Here is a 17,500-nt window from a genome sequence, read left to right on the forward strand (position 1 = left end):
TCCCCCAAAACCCCCACAAAACACGTTTTTGTTTTGGGGTTTGGTTTAAATTTTTCCAAAAGGACTTTGTGGGGCTGTTTTGCAGGGGGGGCGGGGTGGGTGGGGGGGGGGGGGGGGGGCAGGGGGGGGTGGGGGGGGGGGGGGGGGGGGTGGGGGGGGTGGGGGGTGAGGGGGGGGGGGTGGGGGGGGGGGGTGGGGGGGTGGGGGTGGCGGCCCGGGGTTGGGGGTTGGGTGGGGGGTTGGGGGTTGGGTGGGGGGTTGGGGGTTGGGGTTGGGGGGGGGTTGGGGTTGGGGTTGGGTGGGGGGTTGGGGTTGTTTTTTTGGGGTGTGTTGGTTTGGTGTTTTGTGGTTGTGGGGGTTTTGTTTGTGTGTTGTGTTGTTTTTTTTTTTTATTTTGTTTTTTTTTTCCACCTTTTTTTTCTCTAAACATTATTTAAACCTTTATTTAAAAATTTCCACCGGAGCCTTTGTCCCTCGTTTCTCCTGAACAGGGGAAAAAAACAAAAACAAAACAAAAACAAGCGGGGGGGGAGGGGGCAGGGAAAGGGCAGCGGGGGGGAGGAGGGGCAGGGGGGGTTTGGGGGCCCTGGGGCCCGGGCCCGAAGGACCGCAAAATAAAGGGGGTTTTAAAAAATTAAAAGGGGGTTTTTTGGGGCAAAGGAAAACCCAAAACCTCGGGGTTGACCCCCCAAAGGGCCCCCGGGGGTTTGGGGCGGGGCCCACCCCCAAGGGGGGTTTTGGGTCTTTTTGGGGATTAAAAAGGGTTGGGGGCCATAATAACCTGGGAAAAATGGTAAGGGGTCGAAAACTTTTTGGGTGTTTTTAAATTTTCAAAACAGGTTCACAGGAACAGGAGGTTACCAATTTTTAAAAAATGAATCCCCTTTCCTGTTTTTTATAAAATATTAATAATAATAATATAAATAATCCTTTTCACCCCCCTTTGCCCTTTTTGCCTAAAAAGGGGAAATAAAAAAAGGCCCGGATGAAACACGTGTAAAAAACTGTTTTTTTCCCTGTCGGAATGAAACCCAAAAAAACCCCCGGGTAAACTTGGAAAAACATCCCCGGCGCAAGGACCCGGGCCCGGATCCCCCCTGGGGTGGGGGCGGGAAGGAGGTTTTAAAAGGGTCCAAATATGTTGTGTTGTTTTTCCCGCGCTCCCCTAAAACCTCCCCCCCTTGTCCCCTCCACGGGGTGGTGTTGGGGCGGGGGGTTTGAATTTTTTTTGGAAAAATCTCCGGGTAAACCCCCCTCAGATTGGGGCCCCTTCAAGCCCTTCTAAATGTTTTACAAATTCAATCACAGGGGAAACAAAAACACAATAAATTTAAAAACTAATTTTTCTTTGTGTTTTTTGGGAAAATTTAATTTAAAAAATTTGACGTTTCTTTTGGGTTTGGCGGTGCCTAAAGGGTTCACAACCCCCCAAGCACATCACATACCACTTTTGTTTCCTGTCCCGGTTTTTTTGAAGGTTTGAAATGGGGGTAAATTTAAATTAAAATTTTATTTTTAAATAATATTTTAACCAAAAGGGGGGATGAAATATTTTGTGTTGTCCTTAATATTCTTTAAATTTTAAAAATTTAAAAAAATTATTAATAAAATTTATATTAATTTCAAATTTTCTATAATTTTTTAAAATTAATTTTTAAAAAAACAGAAAAATATAATGAACAAAACAAAATTTTCTATAAATTTTTTGGGGTTTTAATTGTATTAATTTTATTTATAATTATAAATTAACAACAACACAAAAACCCTTTTTAAAAAACCATAAAAAACCCTCCCGTTTTGTGGCATTTTTTGAAGGGTTTGTTTAAGTATTAAATTATAAAAATTTACATTTTTAATATATATAATATTTTATAATTTAAATAGAAGGATAATTAGGTGGCCCCCCAAAAATTTTAAAACAACATTTAATTTTTAAAAAATAATTAAAAATTTAAAAAATTTTATTAAAAAAATTTTTTTAACTAATAAATAAATTTTTTTTAATTAAATAATAATATGAAAACCCCCTTTTGGGGTCCTCATTATTTTAAGGATTAGAAATAATGTTTTTTAATTAAAAAAAACAACAACAAAATAAATTACCTCTCAGGTGGGGCGCATCGGGAACCCTCGGGGGGGCCACAAAAAATGTTGTGGGGCCAGCCGGTCTTCGGCCAAACGGCCATCCCCTCAGCCGGAGCGGGGCCCCTGCCCAGTCCCATCCCGGGTTTTAATAATTCAATATATAGGTAAGCGGGGGGGTCCCCCTCGGGGGTCACGGACCCCCTTCCCCCAAAAGGGCATTTCATAGGAGGGGGCCCCTTTCACCCAAAAACCGGGTTTTCAGTCGGTTTCACAGGTCCAAAAAGGCTTCGGGTACCCGGGGCCCGGCTGGGTAAATGGGGCCACGGGTCGGGGAGTCACCACTGGGGGCCCCCCGGGGTCGGGGGTCCTTTTTTCCCCCAGGCAGGGGGGTTAGCGGGCTCCCTTTCCATTAAAACCCCCAAAACCACCCCCAAAAACCACACCAGGTCAGTGGGGAAAAAAAAGGGTTTTTTCACCCTTCGGCCGGGGTAAGTTGGGGGGGAGGTCAGTCGGGCTGGGGTCAGTCAGGCGTCAGGGTCAGTCAGGGGCCCGGGCCAGTCGGGTCGGGGGGGCCAGTGGGGGTCAGTCAGGTCAGTCAGGTCAGTCAGGTCAGTCGGGGTCAGTCAGGTCAGTCGGGGTCAGTCAGGTCAGTCGGGGTCAGTCGGGGTCAGTCAGGTCAGTCGGGGTCAGTCAGGTCAGTCGGGGTCAGTCAGGTCGGGTCCGGAAGGTCAAGGTCAGGGTCGGGGTCCAGGTCAGTCTGGGTCAGTGATCCCGGAATGATGCGGGTCAGTCAGGTCCAGTCGGGTCGGTCAGGTCGGCGGGTCAGGTCGGTCGTCGGGTCAGTCAGGTCAGTCGGGTCCGGTCCGGTCGGTCGGGTCGGTCGGGGTCAGTCAGATTCCGGTCGGGGTCAGTCCAGGTCAGTCGGATCGGTCAGGTCAGTCGGGGTCGGTCGAGGTCAGTGGTTGATTTGGGGTCAGTCAGGTCCCGGTCGGGGTCGATCCGGATCGTCAGTCAGGGTCCAGTCGGGTCAGTCCAAGGTCAGTCGGGGTTGATCCGGTTGGTCAGGTCAGTCGGGGGTCGGTCAGGTCCAGGTTAGTAAAGATTCGGTCAGTGAATCAGTCGGGGTCAAGGTCGGGGTCCAGTCAGGGTCAGTGGGGGTCAGTCCAGGGTCGGTCAGGGTCAGTGGTCAGATGGTGGGTCAGTCGGGGTCGGTCAGGTCAGGGTCGGGGTCGGTGGGTCCAGTCGGGGTCAGTCAAGGTCGTGGGGGTCAGTCGGGGTCCGGTGGTCGGTCGGTCCAGTCGAGATCAGTCGGGTCAGTCGGGGTCAGTGGGGATTCAGTCGGGGTCGGTCGGGGTCAGTCAGGTCCAGTCGGGATTCAGTCGGGTCCGGTCGGGGTCCGGTCGGGTCAGTCCGGGGTCAGTCGGGTCGGTCAGGTCCGGTCGGGTCGGTCGGGGGTCGGTCCACGGGGTCCGGTCGGGTCGGTGGTCAGGTCAGTTCAGGGTCAGTCGGTTCAGTCGGTCTGATACCGGGGTCAGTCGGAGTCAGTCGGGGTCAGTCAGGTCAGTCGGGTCAGTCAGGTCAGTCGGGTCAGTCAGGTCAGTCGGGTCAGTCAGGTCAGTCGGGGTCAGTCAGGTCAGTCGGGGTCAGTCGGGTCAGTCAGGTCAGTCAGGTCAGTCGGGGTCCGGTCAGGTCGGTGGGGTCAGGTCAATCCGAGAGATCAATCAGTGAATCAGGGTCAGTCAGGTCAGTCGGGTCAGTCAGGTCAGTCAGGTCAGTCGGGGTCAGTAGATCAGGTCGGATCAGGTCGTTGGGTCCGGTCAGTGGGTCCGGTCGGGGTCGGTCAGGGTCCGGTCCAGGTCGGTCGGGTCGGTCGGGTCGGTCGGATCAGTCGGGTCGGTCGAGATTAGAGGTCCAGATTCGATGCGGGTCCAGTCCGGGTCGGTCAGGTCGGTCCAGTCCAGGTCGGGTCGGTCGGCTCCAGTCTGGTCAGTCGGGAGGTCAGTCAGGTCGATTCGAGGTCAGTCGGGTCCAGTCAGATCGGTCAGGATGAATTCAGTCGGGTCAGTCGGTCGGTCCAGTCAGGTCGGGGTCGGTCCGGGTCAGTCGGGTCCGTCGGGTCAGTCGGGGTCAGGTCGAGGTCAGTCCGGACGGTCGAGGTCAGTCCAGGTCAGTCGGGTCGGTCCGGGTCAGTCGGGTCAGTCAGGTCAGTCAGGGTCAGTCGGGGTCAGTCGGGGTCAGTCAGGTCAGTCGGGGTCAGTCAGGTCAGTCGGGTCAGTCAGGTCAGTCGGGTCAGTCAGGTCAGTCGGGGTCAGTCAGGTCAGTCGGGGTCAGTCGGGGTCAGTCAGTCAGGTCAGTCGGGTCAGTCAGGTCAGTCGGGTCAGTCAGGTCGATCCGGGTCAGTCGGGGTCGGTCAAGTCCAGTCGGGGGTCAGTCGAGGTCCAGTCCGGGGTCAGTCGGGGTCAGTCGGGTCAGTCAGGTCAGTCGGGTCCTGATCCGGTCGGGGTCCGGTCAGGTCGGTCAGTCCGGTGGGTCAGTCGGGGTCAGTCGGGTCAGTGGGGTCAGTCCAATTCGTCAGGTCAGTCAGGGCCAGTCAGGTCAGTCAGGTCAGTCAGGTCAGTCGGGGTCAGTCGGGTCAGTCGGGTCAGTCGGGTCAGTCAGGTCAGTCGGGGTCAGTCGGTTCGGTCGGTCAGTCGGGGTCCAGGTCGGGGTCCGGTCAGGTCAGTCAGGTCAGTCGGGGTCAGTCAGGTCAGTCAGGTCAGTCAGGTCAGTCGGGTCAGTCAGGTCAGTGGGAATTCGATCCGGTCGGGTCAGTCGAGAGATCAGTCGGGGTTGAAGTCCAGGTCAGTCCGAGGTTCCGGTCGGGTCAGTCGGGGTCAGTCGGGTCAGTCAGGTCAGTCAGGTCAGTCGGGGTCAGTCAGGTCAGTCGGGGTCAGTCAGGTCAGTCGGGTCAGTCAGGTCAGTCGGGGTCAGTCGGGGTCAGTCGGGGTCAGTCGAGGATCCAGTCCGGTCAGTCGGATCAGATCGAGGTCAGTCGGTCGATCGGGTCAGTCGGGTCGATCGAGTCCAGTCGGTCCGGGGTCCGATGGGGGTCGGTCGATTCGGTCAGGGTCAGTCAGGTCAGTCAGGTCAGTCAGGTCAGTCGGGGTCAGTCAGGTCAGTCGAGGATTCAGTCCAGATCAGGGGGGGTCGGGGTCAGTCTGAGGTCAGTCGAAGGGTCAGTCGGGGGTCAGTCGGGGGTCAGTCAGACAATTTGAGGGTCAGTCGGGGTCAGTCGGGGTCAGTCAGGTCAGTCGGGGTCAGTCGGGGTCAGTCGGGGTCAGTCAGGTCAGTCAGGTCAGTCGGGGTCAGTCAGGTCAGTCAGGTCAGTGAGAGTTAAATTCAGGGTCCGGTCAGGGTCAGTCAGGGTCGATGCGGGTCCAGTCAGGTCAGTCCCAGGGTCAGTCGGGTCCAGTCGGGTCCAGTCAGGTCAAGTCAGGTCAGTCCCAGGTCGGATCGGGGTCAGTGGAATTCAGTCCGGGTCAGTCAGGTCCAGTCCAGGTCAGTGGGGAATTCCAGTAGGGATTCGGTCCAGGTCAGGTCGGGTCCAGTCGGGGTCAGTCGGGTCAGTCAGGGTCAGTGGGGGTCAGTCGGGGGTCAGGTCGATTGATCCCGGGTCAGTCGGGGTCAGTCGGGGTCAGTTGTGTCGTCCAGTCAACTTCACAAACATCCCATAATGCTTCAATGCAATCAAAGTATGAAACTACTTTCTAGTTCCAGACTTCACGTTCCAACACCGACACCATCAGGACATCTGATTGACACATTTATCATCACAGTCAGTATGATATATAAATACCATGTGTTGTGTGTGGGTGTCACATCGTTAAAAAGCTCCTGATGAACGCTCCGGATCAATCTATTGGAGGACGCTGATTGGCTAATTTGTATATCACTCATTAATATCTGTAATCGGTGATTGGCTAAGCTGTTCCTTAGCTCCGCCTCCTCTGGCCCCATAGAGACACAAGGACGAGCTGCAGATATCCTATGTTACTAATATTACTGGTTTATCCTATACCTCCAAAAACACACATATTGACAGTGTATATAATTAATAAATATAATGAATATTATTATAATGTGTTTGTGTGGCTCAAGGTGGGCGGGGCCAGGCCCCGGGGCCCTCGATTGGTGGTCCCTGATCATATCTCCTAAAAACACAATAATAACTACGACAGGATCACTGGGAGAAGATCATGATACAAATATAGAAACATTTTATATATGTATATATTAATATATATTTGTATATACATATAATATTATTAATATGTTTTTTATTTATTTTTTACCAGATGAGTTTTATTATATATATATATATCAATATATATTAATATATATATATATATATATATATTTGTATATATATTTATATATATACATATGTGTATCTATATATATTTATATACAGGACACAATCTCAGAAAATTATTAGGAGATGTTTGTGATAAAGTTCTTTATTTTCCTGTAATGCAATTAAAAAAAACAAAAAATGTCATTGCATTCTGGATTCGTGTTACAAAATCAACTGAAATATTGTAGGCCTTTTATTCCTGATTTATTGCTGATTAGCTTTAGCGTAAGAAAACTCAAAATATCCTATCTCTAAATATTAAGAATATCATGAAAAAGTATACTAGTAGGGTATTAAACAATCACTTGAATGATCCTAATTAACTGGAAACACCTGCAAAGGGTTTCCTGAGCCTTGACAAACCACTCTAGCTATTTATAAATCTTTTTTTCTTGGTCTGAGGAAATATTAAAATTTTACATGAGATAGGATTTTAGAGTTTTCTTAAGCTGTAAAAAATAATCAGCAATATTAAAGAATAAAAGGCTTTTAATTTTCAGTTGATTTGTAATAGGTCGAATGCATGACATTTTTGTTTTTTAATTGCATTACAGAAAATAACGAACTTTATCACAATATTCTAATTTTCTGAGACAGTCCTGTATATACATATATATATATATGGATATATATATCAATATATATTAATATATATATATGTATATATATTTATATATACATATATCGATATATATATATATATGTATATATATTGATATATATACATATATATATATATATATTGATATTGATATATATATATTTGTATATACAGCATTCATAGTTATATCGATGTTAAATTGATACATTTCAAATGTGACTGTCCAGTAAACTGACTTCATGCTGTAATACTGTCTTTGGAAGTACTTGTACACAGTATATAATGTGTATAATGTATATAATGTATATAATGTGTATAATGTGTATAATGTATATAATGTGTATAATGTGTATAATGTGTAAAATGTATATAATGTGTATAATCTATACAATGTATATAATGTGTATAATAATATTATAATAATGTATAATCTATACAATGTATATATTATTATTATAATGTATATAATGTATATAATCTATACAATGTATATAATGTGTATAATGTATATAATGTGTATAATCTATACAATGTATATAATGTGTATAATGTATATAATGTGTATAATCTATACAATGTATATAACATTATTATAATCTATACAATGTATAACGTGTATATATGTATATAATGTGTATAATAATAATATAATGTGTATAATAATAATGTATATAATATTATATAATGTATATAATATATAATGTGTATAATATTAATAACATAATGTATATAATGTACATAATGTATATAGTATATAATGTACATAATGTATATAATGTATATAATGTGTATAATGTATATAATGTATATAATGTGTATAATGTATATATAATGTAGCTATAATATATATAATGTATATAATGTACATAATGTATATAATGTACATAATGTATTATAATCTATACAATATTATATAATATATAATATAATATTATATAATGTGTATAATGTACATAATGTATATAATGTGTATAATGTATATAATATGTATATAATGTATATAATGTATATAATATTATATAAATATATATAATATATTATAATATTATAATGTGTATAATAATATTATAATATATTATAATATGTATATAACGTGTATAATATATATAATATTATTATAATGTTATTATAATATTAATATAATTAATATATAATTAATTATAATGTATAATATATAATATAATGTATATCATGTGTTATAATATTATATCATGTGTATATAGTGTATATAGTGTGTATAATGTATATAATATTATATAACATTATTATAATATTATATAATGTGTATAGTGTATATAACGATATTATAATGTGTATTATAATATATAATGTATATAATGTATATAATATATATAATGTATTTAATGTATAATATATATAAATTATATATAATATATATATATAGTGTATATAATGTGTATAATGTATAGAATGTGTATAGTGTATATAATGTGTATAATGTATAGAATATTATAGTCTTATATATAATAATAATATAATATTATAGAATGTGTATAATTATATATATGATATTATAATGTATATAATAATATAATGTATATAATATTAATAATATTATATAATGTGTATATACTGTATATAATATTAATATAATATTATTATTATAGTGTATATAACATATGTATAAAGTATTATATAACGATTAATATAATGTATATAATGTGTATAATGTATATAATGTGTATAATGTATATAATGTGTATAATGTGTATAATGTATATAATGTATATAATGTGTATAATGTATAGAATAATAATATAGTTATTATATAACGTTAATATAATGTATATAATGTGTATAATGTATATAATGTGTATAATGTGTATAATGTATATAATGTGTATAATGTATATAATGTGTATAATGTGTATAATGTGTATAGTGTATATAACGTGTATAATGTATATAATGTGTATAATGTATATAATGTGTATAATGTATATAATGTATATAATGTGTATAATGTATATAATGTGTATAATGTATATAATGTATATAATGTGTATAATGTATAATGTGTATAATGTATATGTGTATAATAATAATATGTGTATAATATTACATAATATTATATAATAATATATAATATTGTATAATGTATATAATGTATATAATGTGTATAATGTATAGAATGTGTATAGTGTATATAACGTGTATAATGTATATAATGTGCATAATGTGTATAATGTGTATAATGTGTATAAGTGCTTCATGGACCACAGCGTGGTTCCTGTTATCAAAGCAGCTTCACATCGTATAGAAGTCCAATCACGAGGAACAGCACTTCTCTTTCTGTGTTCCTCATTAAGTCTCAGAACTTTATTAAAAGAACACTCACACACACACACACTCACACACACACACTCTCACACTCACACACACACACACACACTCTCACACTCACACACACACAGATCAAGCTCTCCGGTGGAGGAAGTTGTTTTGTCTGATTTCTGCTGAAGCGTTATTTTCAGGCGCCTCCTTCCGAGCCGCTGCATTGTGCTTACCTTGGTGTGATTGCCTCCGCCAGGTGAGCCGTTGGACCTGAGCTCCTGCGACGCTCTGGAAGTCGTCCTCAAATCGCTGCGCTTTGATTTCATCAACCTGCAGGTGGCACGACTGGAAGAGAGCGTGAGTTGAGACTCATTCATCTCATGAGAACGACTCATCTGGCTCTTCTGCTTGCGCTTCACACTCAGCCTCCTCCCCTCCTTCTCCTCCTCTTCCTCCTCCTCCTCCTGCTCCTCCCTCCCTCCCTCTCTCCTCCTCCTCCTCCTCCTCCTCCCTCCCTCCCTCTCTCCTCCTCCTCCTCCTCCCTCCTCCCTCTCTCCTCCTCTTCCTCCTCCTCCTCCTCCCCTCCTTCTCCTCCTCCTCCTCCTCCTCTCCTCCTCCTCCTCCTCCTCCTGCAGGGAGCAGCGTCTCTGCTGGACATGATCTTGTTCTATGAATCCACGACTCACCTGGACATGTCGGACAGCAGCAGCATGGGGGCCTCGAGCTGGAGGGCCCTGGCTCATCTGATCAAGCAGGTGGGGGTCTGTGTGTGTGTGTGTGTGTGGGGGGGTCAGGAATCAGAATAATTGGGGGAAGTGTAATGTGTGTGTGTGTGGGGGGGTCAGGTCAGGAATGAGGGGGGGTCTGTGTGTGTGTGTGTGGGGGGGGGTCTGTATGTGTGTGTGTGGGGGGGGGGGGGGTCAGCGGTGCGGTGTCGGTGCGATCAAAGCAACAAGATGAGGGAACACGATGCAAGAGCCATGAGATCATGTCTGTCTCACTGTGTGTGTCTCAGTGTGTGTCTGTCTCCACTGTGTGTCTCAGTGTCTGTCTCCTGTGTGTGTTTCCAGGAAGTATCGTCGTCTGTCAGGAGGCTGTGGATGTGTGTAACGTTCCCGTGGTGGACTTCCCGTCCCGGTCTCTGTCCAAAGCTCTGCTGACCAGCCGGCTCACAGTGCTGCACCTTCACAACGCCCAGCTCAGCGGCATGCCACTCTACACACTGGGTATGAAGCACACACACACACACACTCACACACACACACACACACACACACACACACACACACACTCATGCACTCACACTACACACTCCTCACACTCACACACACACACATATGCACACACACATATACATATGCACTCACTCACTCACACACTCCTCCACCCTCCCTCCTCACACTCACTCACACTCACCTCCTCCACACTCCTGCACACCTCCTCCTGCCACCTCCTGCACATTCCTCCTCACACACACTCCTCCTCCTCCCTCACCACCTCCTGCCTCCTCCACTCACACGTTCACTCACACACTCCTCACTCACAATTCACACACACACTCCACTCCACACACACACACACACTCACACTCACACTCACACACACACTCACACACACACACACACAGGTCACTGAACACTCCTGATATTTTGCTTTTTCTTGTTTTATCATGGTTTCGTGCATTGTGTTTATATATGTGTGTGTGTGTGTATATATATAGGTGTGTGTGTGTATGTGTGTGTGTGTGTGTGTGTGTGTGTGTTCTGTAGCCAGCAGGACCAGATTTTGACCTGTGACCCTCTGCAGGTCTGGACCCGGATTACAGTTCTAATCTCTTACCTGTCGCTTTACACACGGCTACACACATCTATGAAGGCTGTGGCAGCCACACACACACACACATACACACACATATACACACACACACATACACACACACATATACACACACACACACACACACACACACACACACACACATATACACACATGGTGGTCTCTCATGGTGGTCTCTGATGGTGGTCTCTCGTGGTGGTCTCTCATGGTCTCATGGTGGTCTCTCATGGTCTCTCATGGTGGTCTCTGATGGTGGTCTCTCATGGTCTCATGGTGGTCTCTCATGGTCTCTCATGGTCTCTCATGGTGGTCTCTCATGGTCTCTCATGGTGGTCTCTCATGGTCTCGCATGGTCTCTCATGGTGGTCTCTCATGGTCTCTCATGGTCTCTCATGGTCTCTCGTCCTGCAGTCGGCGCCCTGAGGACCAACACGGCCTTGAAGGAGCTCCACCTCACCAACAACCACCTGAACGGCTCCCAGGACGCGCTCCACCTGGGGGACCTGCTGCGCTACAACTCCACCCTCCACACCGTGCAGCTCAGCAGCAACGCCGTGGCCGGGCAGCCCTTGGTGCGGCAGCTCAGCCCGGTGCCGGGTCCGCACGCTCACGACTCCTGGGGGAGTCGTGACATTTTAAAACGGTCGTTTACAGGCCTGGAAAAGTCATGGAAAAAACGTAAATCATAAAAGTTTTGGAAAAGTCAGCTTGAAAATGATGTGTGTTATAATCACATGTTCATTTACTGAGTTTACAATAAGTAATGTGTTTTTTTTTAAAGAAAGGCGCTAACAAGGCTATAAACAGCGTGACCTCTACGATATAGCAGTGTTCTACATGTTCATGTTTATACCGAGAGGTCAGTTGGTCCTGGACGTCTGGCTGAAAGTCCTGGAAATGCACTGTGAGCCCCGAGTGGACACGCAGAGGCTGTCATGAGGCTGTGTCATGAGGCTGTGTCATGAGGCCGTGTCATGAGGCCGTGTCATGAGGCCGTGTCATGAGGCCGTGTCATGAGGCCGTGTCATGAGGCCGTCATGAGGCCGTGTCATGAGGTCATGAGGCCGTGTCATGAGGTCATGAGGCCGTGTCATGAGGCCGTGTCATGAGGCCGTGTCATGAGGCCGTGTCATGAGGTCATGAGGGCAGCGATGTGAGGTCGAGGCCGTGTCATGGTCATGAGGTCGTGTCCTTGAGGGCCGTCATGAGACCATCATGAGGCTGTGTCATGAGGCCGTGTCATGAGGCCGTGTCATGAGGCCGTGTCATGAGGCCGTGTCATGGTGCGTCGTGAGGCAAATGTCATGAGTCATGAGGGCGTGTCCTTGAGGTCATGAGGCCGTGTCATGAGACGTGTCATGAGCCGTGTCATGAGCCGTGTCATGGTCATGAGCCGTGTCATGGTCAGCAGGGCATGCCATGAGCTGTGTCCTCCTTGGTCATGAGGCATATCATGAGGCGTCATGAGCCGTGTTGTGGGAAGACGTGTCATGAGGCCCGTCAGCAGGAAGCGTGTCATGAGGCTGTGTCATGAGGCCGTGTCGTGAGGCCGTGTCATGAGGCCGTGTCATGAGGTCATGAGGCCGTGTCATGAGGCCATGTCATGAGGTCGTGTCATGAGGCCGTGTCATGAGGCCGTGTTGGCGGGCGTGTGGGCGGTAATGTGGGGCCGTCTGTGAGGCCGTGTCATGGAGGCTGTCATGAGGTCGTGTCATGAGGCCGTGTCATGAGGCCGTGTTGTGAGGCCGTGTCATGAGGCCGTGTCATGAGGCCGTCATGAGGCCGTGTCATGAGGCCGTGTCATGAGGCCGTGTCATGAGGCCGTGTCATGAGGCCGTCATGAGGCCGTGTCATGAGGCCGTGTTGTGAGGCCGTGTCATGAGGCCGTGTCATGAGGCCGTGTCATGAGGCCGTCATGAGGCTGTGTCATGAGGCCGTGTCATGAGGCCGTGTCATGAGGCCGTGTCGTGAGGCCGTCATGAGGCCGTGTCATGAGGCCGTGTCATGAGGCCGTGTCGTGAGGCCGTGTCATGAGGTCATGAGGCTGTGTCATGAGGCCGTGTCATGAGGCCGTGTCATGAGGCCGTGTCATGAGTCCTTGAACATATCATGAGGCCGTGTCGTGAGGCCGTGTCATGAGGCTGTGTCATGAGGCCGTGTCATGAGGCCGTGTCATGAGGTCATGAGGCCGTGTCATGAGGTCATGAGGCCGTGTCATGAGGCCGTGTCATGAGGCCGTGTCATGAGGCCGTGTCATGAGGCCGTGTCATGAGGCCGTGTCATGAGGCCGTGTCATGAGGCCGTGTCATGAGGCTGTGTCATGAGGCCGTGTCATGAGGCCGTGTCATGAGGTCATGGGCCATGTCCTTGAAGTCAGCAAGGGCGTCATGAGGTGTCATGAGGCCGTGTCATGAGGTCGTGTCATGAGGCCGTGTCATGAGGCCGTGTCATGAGGTCATGAGGCCGTGTCATGAGGTCATGAGGCCATGTCATGAGGCCGTGTCATGAGGCCGTGTCATGAGGTCATGAGGCCGTGTCGTGAGGCTGTGTCATGAGGCCGTGTCATGAGGCCGTGTCCTTGAGGTCGGACATGTGAGGCCGTGGCATGGTCATGAGCGTGTCTCATGGTCATGAGGCCCGTTAATGGTGAGGCCGGGTAATCGGGGCCGTGTGGGTGAGGGCACGTGTGGGCAGGGAACGTGTCATGAGGCCGTGTCGTGAGGCCGTGTCGTGAGGCCGTGTCGTGAGGCCGTGTCATGAGGCCGTGTCATGAGGCCGTGTCGTGAGGCCGTGTCGTGAGGCCGTGTCATGAGGCCGTGTCGTGAGGCCGTGTCATGAGGCCGTGTCATGAGGTCATGAGGCCGTGTCGTGAGGCCGTGTCGTGAGGCCGTGTCGTGAGGCCGTGTCATGAGGTCATGAGGCCGTGTCATGAGGCCGTGTCATGAGGCCGTGTTGTGAGGGCCGGTTTTCAAGAGGTATGGGGGGTTGAAAGGGCCCTGGTTTCCTTTAGGGCCCTGGGTGGGGGCCGTGTTTATAGGCCCTGTCATTTTTTGGGGTTTTTCATTTAGGCCGTGTCCTTTAGGCGGCAAGGCCGGGCCCTGAGGCCGCTGAGGCCCTTTTATGAGGGGTGGGCATGGGGCCGGGGCGAGGGGGAGGTCATGAGGCCGGTAGGGTCATGACCCTCATGAGGCTGGGGGGTCCCCTGGGCCCTTTATGAGGCCCTGGGGAGGCCGGCACCGCGAGGCCGGGGGGCCCCTGGGCCCTTTTCTGAGGCCGGTAGGGTCCCCTGGGCTGGTTTTGAGGCCGGGGGGTCATGGGCCTCCGCGAGGTCGGGAGGGCCGGCCTCATTTAGGTCTTTAGGCCCGTGGCCCCGGGCCGGGGGGTCCCCCTGACCCGGGCTGAGGCCGTGTCAGAGGTCCCCCTTTTCCCTAGGCCCCTTCCCCCAGGCCGTTCTGAGGTCATGAACCGTGGGCATGGGGGGGTCATGAGGCCAAGTCATGAGGTTATGAAAGGCCGGTCCCTGAGGCCGTTTCAGAGGCTTTTCCGCGAGGCCGGGCCGGGCATGAACCTGACCCTGTCTAGGCTGTGTCTTTAGGCCGGCGAGGCCGGCAAGGGCCGGGCCCCGGGGGGGCCGTGGGGAGAGGCCGGCTAGGGCGGCCTGAGGCCCCCGGGCATGAGGCCGTTATGAGGCCGTGCCCTGAGGCCGGGGATAGGCCGTGCTAGGTTTGAGGCCGGGTCGGGAGGCCCTGGGTGAGGGTGTCAGGGGGGGGCCGTGACCCCCAAACCAACCCCCATGAGGCCCGGGGAGAGGGGCCGCCGTGGGCCTTTTCCCCCCGAGGCCTGAGGAAAAGGCAGGGCCCTGTCATTTTAAAAGGGTGTCGGAAGGGCCCGGCCCCCAAAGGCCCCCAAACCCGGTACGACCTTCACAACCCCCCCAAAGGCCCCCAAAGGCGGGGCCGTTCCTGAGGGGCCCCCTGGGGGGAGGGTGGGGCCCGAACCGGGCCCGGGGGAGTTCGGGGAGGGCCCGGTTGAGGCCGTTTCCTGGGCCCGGGGGCCCCCCCCCCGTGGTTTTTTTGAAAACCGCCGCCTCAAGGCCCCCCTTCCCCCAAGGTTCATTACCCGGGGTTCCCTGAGGCCTTCCTCCCCCCCCCTTTCATGAGGTTTAACCCGGGGCCGGGGGCCCGTTGGGGCCCCGGGGAAAGAAAGGGGTGGCCCCCGAGGCCGTTTTCCCTTAGGCCCGAGGGGCACAGGGCCGTGGCGGGCCCCGGTCCGGGGGGGCCCCGGTGGGCGAGGCCCCTTCCCCCGGGGGGGAGAGGCCCGGCCCGGAGGCCCCTGGTCAGAGGCCCCCTGGCCAGAGGCCCCGGGGGCCGTTTTAGCCCCATGAAAGGCCGGGTCCTGGGTAAAACCTCCCTAGAAAGGGATTCCAGGAAAAGGAACGCCCTTAAAGGTTGGAAAAAGGGTTGGGGGAGTTTAAGGCGGGTTTTTAAACCCCCCCCGGGCGGAAGGGGGAGCGGTACGCCCCGTTAGCCGGGCCCTGTAGGTTGGGTTTTTACCTGCCCGGTTTGGGGGAAGGCCCCCGGACGGTCGGGCGGCGGACGGGCCCCGTGAGGGCCCCGTGAGGAAAAACCCCCTCGGAGGAAGGTCCCCCTGGCCCCGGGCCCTGGGAGGGCCCAAAGGGGACCCGGGGCCCCTTTAGGCCGGTAGGGCCCCGTGGGCCCGCCCCTGAGACCGGGAAGGGCCCTGTGACCCGCCCCTGGGGGCCCCGGGGAGGGCCCCCGGCCTTGGGCCCCCGAGACCCCGGTGAGGGGCCCTGACCCGCCCGAGGCTTGGGTTTTACCCCCTTAACCCCTGGGCCCTTGAAAAGGGTCTGGTGAAAAAGGGCCCAGTGAAAACCCCTTTCCAGGAAACAACACACACAACCTTCCCGAAGGGGGGGGCCTTTGGCAGCGGGTGGGCCCGGAACCCGCCCGGTCCGGGGTTCGGTTTGGGAGCCGCAGTTGGGGGGGGGGGGCCCCCGTTTTCCCCGGGGGGTCTCGGTGGCCTTCCGGGCCCCCAGGCCCTCCCGGGGGTTTACCCCCCTTTTACCGGGCCGTCCCTTCCCCGGGCCGGGGCCGCCCTTAAATTGGGGCTGTATTTTCCCTGCATTCCAACCCGGGGGCCCCTCCTTTTCCCTTTTCCCCCCTTTACCGGGGGTTTGCCAAGGGTCGGGGGCCGGGGTGGGCCGGGGTGGGGGCGGTTTAAAAGAGGGCCCCTTTTTCCCAAAGGGACCGAAGGCCCGGGGAACGGGGGGGCCGGGGCCTCCAAATTTCGGGACATGGGCCCCTTCCCCAGCCCCAAACTTTTTTTTAAACCCAACAAATTTTAAAAGGGGAGAAAGGAAAAGGAACCGAGAACCCCCCGGGGAAAAAAAAAAACCAAGCGAAAAACAAATTTTAAAAGGCTTCTCCGGGCGCTAGACGCGCCCCCTGCGTGGGGCTTTCTTTCCCCCCATGGAAGGGCCTGCGGCCTCCTGGAAAAACCCCCGGGGGCGGGGCATCGTGTTGCCAGGCCATGGCCCCGGGGGGCCGGGTGTTTCCTCCCCCCCTGGCTGCAGGGGCCAGGAAGGTAAGCCCCGTGGAGCCCTAAAAAACCCCCTTTACGGTAATTTTTTTTCCCCAACAAGCCCTTTGGTTAATTAAACCCCGGGGACGGAAGGCCCCTTAAAAGGAACCCCCCGGAGGCGGTACCGGGCCCCAAAAAGGGGGCGGCCTTCCCGGGAGGAAAGGCCCCGTGAGCGGCGGCCCCGGGAGACGGTTACGGGGCCCCTTCCCCCCCCTTCCCCACCGGAACGCCCCCCAACGGCCCCCCTGGCGGTACGGCCCCGTGAAGGAAAGCCGGGGAGGGGGGGGCCCCTTCGGGCCCCCCTGGGAAAACGGGGGTAACCAAGCCCCGAAGGAAAGGGTTTTTGGGGTGGGCCCGGGGTGTTTTAGGTTGTTTTGCTTTTGGTTTGGGTGTTTCTGTTGTGGGGTGTGTTTCCCCTTTTTTGTTGTGGGTTTTGGGTTGGTGTGTGGGGTTGGTTCTTTTGGGTGTTTTCTTTTGGGTGTGAATGTCCGGTGGTGGCTTGGGGTTTTGGCGGGGGGTTGGGTTTTCCGGGTGGTGGGGTATGGCCCCCTGTGGCCCCGGGTAATGTCTGGTGGTTTCTTTGGTTTTTCGGGGGTAGGCGTGTTTGGTGTGTGTCTGTGGGTGTTTTTGGGGGGGTGGGAGGTTGGGGGGGTGGGGTCTGTTTTTCTTGTTTTGGTTTGGGTGGGACT

General features: G+C 50.6%; 2 protein-coding genes across 2 annotated transcripts; one reads left to right on the forward strand and one right to left on the reverse strand.

The window, feature by feature from the left end:
- The first annotated feature begins 2,864 nt into the window (after positions 1-2,864).
- Positions 2,865-14,862, forward strand: si:dkey-288a3.2 (protein phosphatase 1 regulatory subunit 37). The gene is made up of 7 exons (XM_056410799.1): positions 2,865-2,870; positions 3,907-3,994; positions 9,631-9,731; positions 10,010-10,141; positions 10,465-10,600; positions 11,622-11,800; positions 14,806-14,862. The coding sequence occupies exons 1-7, from the start codon at positions 2,865-2,867 to the stop codon at positions 14,860-14,862; spliced, it is 699 nt and encodes a 232-aa protein (XP_056266774.1).
- A 463-nt stretch (positions 14,863-15,325) lies between these two features.
- On the reverse strand, positions 15,326-16,355 carry LOC130191132 (collagen alpha-1(I) chain-like). The gene is made up of 3 exons (XM_056410800.1): positions 16,296-16,355; positions 15,764-16,077; positions 15,326-15,620 (listed from the first exon to the last, which is right to left on the reverse strand). Exons 1-3 carry the CDS (start codon positions 16,353-16,355, stop codon positions 15,326-15,328), a joined length of 669 nt encoding a protein of 222 aa, XP_056266775.1.
- Positions 16,356-17,500: the final 1,145 nt, after the last annotated feature.

This window comes from Pseudoliparis swirei, unplaced genomic scaffold, assembly GCF_029220125.1.
Source record: "Pseudoliparis swirei isolate HS2019 ecotype Mariana Trench unplaced genomic scaffold, NWPU_hadal_v1 hadal_27, whole genome shotgun sequence".
In the NCBI taxonomy this organism is placed as follows: Eukaryota; Metazoa; Chordata; class Actinopteri; order Perciformes; family Liparidae; genus Pseudoliparis; species Pseudoliparis swirei.

Bases quoted from the DNA above. Each gene is read 5' to 3' on its own strand.
- si:dkey-288a3.2 (XM_056410799.1), top strand. The intron at 3,995-9,630 runs GTCCAGATTCGA...TGCCTCCGCCAG, and splicing joins CGGGTCGGTCGAGATTAGAG to GTGAGCCGTTGGACCTGAGC. The intron at 10,142-10,464 runs GTGTGTGTGTGT...GTCGTCTGTCAG, and splicing joins TCAAGCAGGTGGGGGTCTGT to GAGGCTGTGGATGTGTGTAA.
- LOC130191132 (XM_056410800.1), bottom strand. From the start codon at position 16,355: ATGCAGGGAAAATACAGCCCCAATTTAAGGGCGGCCCCGGCCCGGGGA. The intron at 16,078-16,295 runs GTAAAAGGGGGG...CTTTTTCACCAG, and splicing joins CCCGGGGAAGGGACGGCCCG to ACCCTTTTCAAGGGCCCAGG. The intron at 15,621-15,763 runs GTAAAAACCCAA...ATCCCTTTCTAG, and splicing joins CCTTCCCCCAAACCGGGCAG to GGAGGTTTTACCCAGGACCC.